The sequence below is a fragment of the Piliocolobus tephrosceles genome, chromosome 14 (assembly GCF_002776525.5).
Source record: "Piliocolobus tephrosceles isolate RC106 chromosome 14, ASM277652v3, whole genome shotgun sequence".
Classification (NCBI taxonomy): Eukaryota; Metazoa; Chordata; class Mammalia; order Primates; family Cercopithecidae; genus Piliocolobus; species Piliocolobus tephrosceles.
Genome location: NC_045447.1, coordinates 5,526,224 through 5,534,752, shown reverse-complemented (window position 1 = coordinate 5,534,752; position 8,529 = coordinate 5,526,224). Strand labels below are relative to the sequence as shown.

The following is an 8,529-nucleotide window of genomic DNA, read 5'->3' as shown; positions in this document are numbered from 1 at the left end:
AAATACAATTTTGAAACTCTCCCTCAGTTGCACTCGTCACTTTCAAGTGCCCAATAGCCACTCATGGCTAGTGGCTGCCATATCAGACAGGCAGATGGAGACTGTGCTCTTCATTACTGAGAGATGGGTGTTTTTTGGGTTTTTTTTTTTGTTTTGGTTTTTGAGATGGAGTCTCACTCTGTCGCCCAGGCTGGAGTGCAGTGGCGCAATCTTGGCTCACTGCAACCTCCGCCTCCCGGGTTCAAGTGATTCTCCTGCCTCAACCTCCTGAGTAACTGGGACTACAGGCGTGAGCCACCACGCCCAACTAATTTTTGTATTTTTAGTAGAGACGGTATTTCACCATACTGACCAGGCTGGTCTCGAACTCCTGACCTTGTGATTTAACCCCCACCTCGGCCTCCCAAGGTGCTGGGATTATAGGTGTGAGTCACCACGCCCGGCCAAGGTGGGTGTTTTAAAAGCTGCATTTGTTGAGTGCTTCTGGAGCCAGGCACTGTGCTGAGATCTTTATCGGCATCACCACTCCTTATCCCACAGCAACCCTGTGAGGCGGCTACGGTTTCTAGCCTCAAGTTGGTTGTGAGAAGAGAGGCTCTGTGGGTTGGGACTCCAAGGACACACGATGCGTTGGTGCTGGAGCCACCACTTGTCCCAGGTCCGATTCCAGAGACCCAGCCTGTACTCCACTTTACCACCTGTGGGCTTCACCTGTCCTGTGTCCCCAGACCCCTACATGAGGCCAACTTCCAGCCACCTCACCTTCAGGACGCACGAGACCGTACCCAGCACGCTTTATTGGCTTTTTAGGGGAGCTTTGCAGAGGTTGGGGGGCTGGGGGCAGGGGATTAACTCTTACCCTGGGGCGGCGCTCCTGGCTCTGAACCCATCAGGGGATTTTCTTGGGCAGGGGATTAATGATGCCGCTCTCGATGTATTCAAAGACGGTGTATGGGTCCTGGTCTCCATTGACGGTGATGGCTGACCCATACAGCTGCTCCAAGTCGGCCAAGTTCCTGTAGAACAGGTCCATTTTCAGCTTGACCTGCTCTTCAGCATCCTTCGGGTTCTGCAGGAGGCGAGCCTGGATCTCCATGGTGGGAGGTGGCTTGTACATGAGGTGGTACCTGCAAGGGAGGAAGGAAAGCAGGTGACCCATGGCCTGGCCCGGAAGCAGGGGAGAAGGGAACCCTCTACTCTATTGTGGACCAATTTGGGGTGCCCTGGCCACCACCACCATCGCCAAACATTTGCTACTGTGGACCGCTGTGTGCACACCTTTGACTGATGGGCCCTGGAGCTGCAGAGAGAACCAAGATGAGCTCCCCGCTCAAGGGAGAGGGAGAGAGATCAGTGATAGGAGGACAGAATACAATCATACATGGGCAAATTCTTTCCTTCCTCCCTCCCTCCCTTCCTTCCTTTCTCTTCTTCTTCCTTTTTCTTTTCTTTTTTGAGACAGGGTTTCACTCTCTCGCCCAGGCTGGAGTGCAGCGGCACGATCTTGGCTCACCACGACCTCCGCCTCCCAGGCCTACACCACTACTGCCCAGCTAATTTTTGTATTTTTAGTAGAGAAGGGGTTTCACCATGTGGGCCAAGCTGGTCTCGAACTCCTGACCTCAGGTGATCCACCCGCCTTGGCCTCCCAAAGCGCTGGGATTACAGGCGTGAGCCACCATGCCCGGTCTCTTCTTCCTTTTTCCTCCCTTCTATTCAATGTTTATCCGCACTGAGTCCAGCATTAAATCTGCCGCTGACAGTGCCATGGTAAGCAAGACAGGCACTGGCTCTGTGCCTACGGAGCTCACAGGCAGCTGAGGGAGTGGGACATTACAGCAACTGTGGAGATGGAAGGAAGTGCCACAGCCGTTCACTGTTGGGAGAGACTCCAGGGACAAGGTGACATGAAGGCCACAGTACTTGAGATGGGAAAGCTAAAAACTCCCATGACAAATCAGGTCTACATTTTAGAAAAATCCCTGCACTTCCTTCCTGCCCCGCCCCACGCCACTCCTGCGTCCCTACCAAGAAATGTGACCCTGATTGTCAGAAGAGATGGCACAACCTGCCTCTGAGTAACTGTGGGGTTTTCCATTGCATTTCAACATGAGTGCAGTGCTTGTACTTGGTCAGACTGCAGAATCCAACTCGGAATTTACCTCCTGTAACTACGGGAAGCCTCAAAGGAAACTTGTACCCGTGGAAATGTGTTTGTACAGCAACCACCGCTGGGATGCATCGTGGTTGGAGGAAGGGCCAGTGAGGAAACACACAGGTGACGCCCATCCCAGGCTGCTGTTTCACCTGCCGAGATTAAGCTGTTGACCCCAGGATAGAGTGGGTGAACATTTCACCATTGTGTTGCTTTAGACACACATTTTCTGGTTATTCTTCCAGGCAAAGAGGGTCAACAGATATTGCACAGAACAGCCAGCTGGATAAAGTCCATTTTGATAATCGTCCCTCAGTGGTCACCAGTGTTATCCCTGCAATGGTTCCACCATGGCATTGGTCAGGCAGTTGGGTCTGGCCCCTGGCAGCCCCCAGATTGCCAATCACCAGGAACACAGCACAAACCTCTCCCCAGTGACTGGATCAATTCTTCTCAGAGTCAGCCGCTCCATGATGGAATCAAATGGCACATTCAGGAAAAACACCCTATAAGGAAATAAATCATATTAATAATGGTTTTTATTTCCTGTATTTTATGATGCTTTGACATCCTGGGTCTTGCGAATCCTGGAGAGACTGCTTCTCCCGGGGCTGGCTAACTCCTAGAGCCAGCAAGCAATGCACCTGCAAAACTGCCTTTTATGTACAACCCAACCACTCCAGAGCCTGTGTCCCCAACCGCTTCCTTCATCTGACTCTCACACCCCAAACCATTATTTTTCCTGCCCTAAATCACCCCAGGGCTGGGTGCCAGGCAACTAGAGACCATCCTTGTAGACCAGAGCCTGCCAAAATTATTCAAACTGCCCAATCCTACGCTCACTGTGACTTGTCTGCCTTCTGGAACACGCTCTCCTCTCACTCCTGCTACCTCCTGACCGACCCTGGTGCCTCCCCAGGTGGTCCTGCATGGCGTGGCGTGCCCCCCTTTTCTTGAGAGCTGTGAGTAATAAACTCTTCTTTCAGTGACATTGGCTTCTCTGTATCATCACCTGGTTACCTCTATACGTTAGATTTGGGGTACAATTAAGACAAGAACAAGCAGATGGTCATGGGGAGCAAACCCCAGGCTGGACTCTTGTCACCCCAGATGAGCGTGGGCATCATTTCCCGCATGTGGGTGGAGCCACTGGAGCCACTGCTCAGGGCTCTGGGATACCACACTTGGAGGTCACCAGGGACAGATGCGGGACAGGAGGGCTCCCTGTAAGGATGCTCTCAGCTCCCCTGGTTTAGGGATAGCTCTCAGCCCCCATCGCTTCTGGGGGTGGGACTCCCAGGGATGGGGGTCATTGTTTGGGTGAACAGTAGGGGAACATCTTGTTCTCTAGAGCCACACAGTCTAGCCACAGAGAGGCTAGACTCTCACCTCCACTATGGACTTGCTGTGTGAGCTTGGACCACTGACCCAGCCTCTGTCAGACTCAGTTACCCCAACTATAAAATGGGGCTAATTATAGTTCCCTAGTGTTGCAGATTTAACGAGATAAAGTGTGTGACAAGCTCAGTGCGAGGTCTGCACAGACTCGGTGCCCCAGCGTGGCAGCTGTTATAATTTAATCACCATTCCTGGATACCCTTCCTGGGAGTTCAGGCTCCCTTGACTGCCCCTGCCCTCCTTGGAGAGGTGGGCTTGGTTGTTCTCAGCTTTCTCGCTTTCTCTTTCTCAAAGGAGTCCTGGACCCAAAGGAGCAGGACACTCCTGCCAATAAGCCCAAATCAGAACCCAGCAGAAGAGATGAAGCTCACTCCTCCTGATTCTCAGACTGGGAGCACCAGGAAATTCACCTCTTAAACAAGAGGTGTGGCTGCTGTGGCTGGGAGAGGTGGGGCTGGGGAAGAGCCAAGACCCATAAGCTCCCACCCACAGAGCTAAGCCAGGTCTTCTAGTGCTAAACCATCTTGGTTCATTTTTTTTTTTTTTTTTTTTTTTAGACGCAGTCTCACTCTGTCGCCCAGGCTGGAGTGCAGTGGCCGGATCTCAGCTCACTGCAAGCTCCGCCTCCCAGGTTTACGCCATTCTCCTGCCTCAGCCTCCCGAGTAGCTGGGACTACAGGCGCCTGCCACCTCGCCTGGCTAGATTTTGTATTTTTAGTAGAGACAGGGTTTTAGTAGAGACTTGTTAGTAGAGACGTGTTAGCCAGGATGGTCTCGATCTCCTGACCTCGTGATCCGCCCGTCTCGGCCTCCCAAAGTGCTGGGATTACAAGCGTGAGCCACCGCGCCGGGCTGGTTCATTTTTTAAAAATAACTTCTGGAACATTCCATTGCTCACTTACTATTTGCTCGTTTGTCTTTAATTCATTTATACACATATGTATCAAGTGCTGGCTGCGTGTCGGACACAGTCGGAAGCTCCAGTGTTGACCAGCTCACCGTATGGAATTTAGGCACTACATTTAAGAATCTCCTCCTTGATGACATTGGTGGGGTCCTATGACTGGCATGTGCAGTGTCCACTGGGGCCAAAGTTGGTGACAACATCAGTGACAACAAGAAAACATCAGTGACAACAAACACTCCGTGTGCACCTAAAGCCTTGTATTCATTTCACTTTCAAGAAAGTAAACTCAGGCCAGAAGCACCTCTACGTGCGGAGAAAACACACACAAATGAGACCTCCCTCCTTCCCTCCTAGCATAATCAAAAGATTAAATCAAAAGATGAATCGAAAGATTAAAATCCCAAATGTGGAAATCCCGAAAGCCAAATTCTGAGCGATCCGTGCGTTTTCAGCAGTGCCCAGGCTAGCTGCGTCATGTTAGGCGGGATTATTACCTTGTTATTGTCTTGGAAACTAAATATGGTTTCGGGAGGTGCCCATGGGTGCCAAGTCGACAATACGGTGGGAGACTTTTCAGTTATTTTCAGACTGCCTCCTCCAAGTCAGTGAACAAAAGCAGCCAGTCACTGACATCCTTGAAATTCTCCAGATGTGTTGAGCGGGCTGTCAAGAGGCCACGCTTTGGTAGGTCCAATGGGACACTGGTTCCCATGGGGTCCAGACCAGCCTTTGGGGCACAGGTGTCACCTGCTTTGTCCGGAGCAATAAAGCACGTGCTCAGGAAATGCCTGTGAAGGAATGAAGAAACGAACCCACGGTACCCAGGCCTAGCATTCTTTTTAAAGTCTCTGCCTACTGCCTGTTTTTTTTTTTTTCATCCCTGCCCAAAAAAATACAACAACAACAAAAAAACTCATCTAACTGGTAGAACTGAGAGTGATCTAAAATCCTAGGGTTGGGCGGGATCTTCGACATGTAATTCCCAGGGATCAGTTGCTATCAGAATCCCATCAGGAGCCTTTGACAGTGGATGACTATGCCCCTCGCCCAGAACTGCTGAGTCAGTGGCATTGGAGGGGAGCCCAGTGTGGCCCTGGTCACTGGAATCCACTGCCTTGGAAAACACCCAGGCCAGGGATTCTGAGCCAGGCACCCCACGGATCCTGTGAGCCCCGGAAATTCGATACAAACTGCTGACTACATGGAGAATGTGTGCCCTCCTGGGTGCTGGGTGGGCTCCTCAGATTCTCAAAGGGGTGCTGGTCCTTAAACGTCATTATGAATCTGAGTCAAAACCTCATGTTTTACAGGGAGATGAGGGACCTGGCCTCAGCAAAGCCGGGGCTGCCCCCGATCCCACACGCTGTCCTCACGCTCACCGTTCTCCTTGGCTTGTAGACACCTTTTCATTCTCCTGATTCCCTCTGGGGCGCCACCCTGATCCCCTCGCATCCCTGTGGCTTGGCTGGAACTACCAGGTATGGATCATAATCCTGAAAGACCAATCTCCAATGTCCCAATCCCAAACGCTGAAATCCTGAAAGCTCAAAATCCCTAAAGTCTACATTATAATGTCTAAAATCCTGAAGATCACCATTTCAGGCCGGGTGCGGTGGCTCAAGCCTGTAATCCCAGCACTTTGGGAGGCTGAGGCAGGCGGATCATGAGGTCAGGAGATCGAGACCATCCTGGCTAACATGGTGAAACCCCGTCTCTACTAAAAACTACAAAAAACTAGCCGGGCGAGGTGGCGGCGCCTGTAGTCCCAGCTACCCGGGAGGCTGAGGCAGGAGAATGGCGTGAACCCGGGAGGCGGAGCTTGCAGTGAGCTGAGATCCGGCCACAGCACTCTAGCCTGGGTGACAGAGCGAGACTCCGTCTCAAAAAAAAAAAAAAAAAGATCACAATTTCAAAAGACTAAAATCCCAAATGTGGAAATCCTGAAAGCTGAATTCTGAGTGATTGGTGTCTTTTCAGTGGTGTCCAGGCTAGTTGCACCATCTTGGAAACTAAATATGGTTTCAGGAGGTGCCTATGGGTACCAAGTTGACAATCGGTGGACTTGCGGACTTCATTTTATGTGTCACCTTGACTGGATGAAGGAGCACCTAGCAACGTGGTAGAGGATTCTTTTGGGCATGTTTGTGCAGGTTTCTCCAGAGGAGAGGGCGGTGGGTCTGAGAGGGTGGGTGGGGAGGCCCTGCCCTGCCCTCAGTGTTGGTGGGCCCTGCGTAATCAGCCAGGGTTCCGGAGAGAACCAATACAGAAGGCGAACTGGTCTCTCTCTGAGGGCTGGACAGGCTGTGCTTCTGCTGCCCTGGACATCAGAAATTTGATTTCATGGAAGTGCTTATCACAAGGCTGACTGTGTGTGAGCGCTGCATATGGACATGGAAAGTTTCAAACTTCCTCAGTAAATGACCAGATGTCCTATTTATGCATCCGCATTTGAGAAGGATAAAGTTTCTTGACAGCTCAGCTCTCTGGATGACTATATATGTGGTGGTGACTCAACTGGGTTTTTGGTCAATCTTGTCAAAAAACTTAGGTTGTGCTGAGGTGGGAGGATCCCTTGAGCCCAGGAGTTCAAGGCCCGCCTAGGCAACATTACAAGACCCCATATCTGAAAAACAAAACAAAACACAAAGGTAGGTTGTCTGTCATGGTTGCAAAGCTGGGTTCCCACAATTACAACCATAGTAATATGCATCTATACATTTCATTTTTAACCTATTTCTTTATGAAGATGATTCATCTGCTCAAAACTGTAATACCCGTGTGACTGCTATTAGTGTACCTGAGTGTTTATGCTTGTGAAATACGTTATTATGGCCAATTTTATTGTGTAAAGTGGCCTACAAAGTGCTCTGTGCTGTTTTTAATATCTCAGATAAATCCCCTTTTCAAACTGTAAATAAACATCTTTTAAATAATTAAAAAATGGCCCGGGCGCGGTGGCTCAAGCCTGTAATCCCAGCACTTTGGGAGGCCGAGACGGGCGGATCACGAGGTCAGGAGATCGAGACCATCCTGGCTAACACGGTGAAACCCCGTCTCTACTAAAAAATACAAAAAACTAGCCGGGCGAGGTGGCGGGCGCTTGTAGTCCCAGCTACTCGGGAGGCTGAGACAGGAGAATGACGTAAACCCGGGAGGCGGAGCTTGCAGTGAGCTGAGATCCAGCCACTGCACTCCAGCCTGGGCGACAGAGCGAGACTCCATCTCAAAAAAAAAAAAAAAAAAAAAAAAAATAAAAATAAAAAAATATTTAAAAATGTTTTTTCCAGAATTCAATTTTTGGGATTTCGATCTTTCAGCATTGCGATTTTCAGAATTTTAGACTTTAGGGATTTCTGACTTTTCAGGATTTTAACATTTGGGATTATGGCATTCAGGATTATGTCTTTCAGGATTATGATCGGTTCCTGAACTAGTTTGCCCCAGGGCTGCACGGCTGGGCCTGAGGGAGGCCCAGAGGTCACCAATCTGAGTGCTGGCTCTTCCTGGCCACAGGAATTTGTTTAGAATGCAAGGCTGATCCAAGCCAGGTCTATGAGAGGCCACCTCAGGGCTTGCTGGAGAGAAATGAGCTTCATTTCTGCTGAGGCTGCAAAGGCAATGAGGTGGAAGCCCGGGGTTGCCTGGGACCTGCATCCAAAGAGAGCCTGAGAATGAAGTTCACGCCATGACAGCAGAAAGATGGTGAGACATTGTCTGGGGCCCTGGATCAAGCTGTGCCTGTAGCCAGCCTCAGCACTTCACTGACATGAATATATATATATATATATATCTTCTCTTGCCTAAGCTGGGTTTCCTGCAATTGTTACTCAAAGGACACATCATATGTCCAGTTTTTCCAGTGCCACTTGCTTCTAGAAAATGTGTGAACTTAGAACAACTGTGAGTCCCTGAGCACAATTGCGTTCTCCTTCGAGGCCAGCTTCTCCTGTGGCCTTGCTTCTCCCTCTCTCACTTTGCCCCTGCTGTTTGCTGAGCTTTGCTTCTGCCCAGTCACCAGGAAGCCCCTCACTGGTGCCTGATGAAAACTGTAGCTGCCCGGCTGGGCACG

The 8,529-nt window shown here is 50.4% G+C and overlaps 1 protein-coding gene across 6 annotated transcripts in view; it reads right to left on the bottom strand.

The window, feature by feature from the left end:
- Positions 1 to 781: 781 nt before the first annotated feature.
- The window catches only part of AK8 (adenylate kinase 8), a 160,628-nt gene continuing 152,880 nt past the window's right edge, over positions 782 to 8,529 (bottom strand). For all 6 annotated transcript variants that reach the window (XM_031934095.1, XM_031934093.1, XM_023189000.2 and 3 more), the window contains 2 exons: positions 2,581 to 2,661; positions 782 to 1,127 (listed from right to left, as the gene is read on the bottom strand). In XM_031934095.1, coding sequence (XP_031789955.1) covers positions 890 to 1,127; positions 2,581 to 2,661 — 319 coding nt within the window. In that variant the 3' untranslated portion in view covers positions 782 to 889. The remainder of the gene's footprint in view (positions 1,128 to 2,580; positions 2,662 to 8,529) is intronic.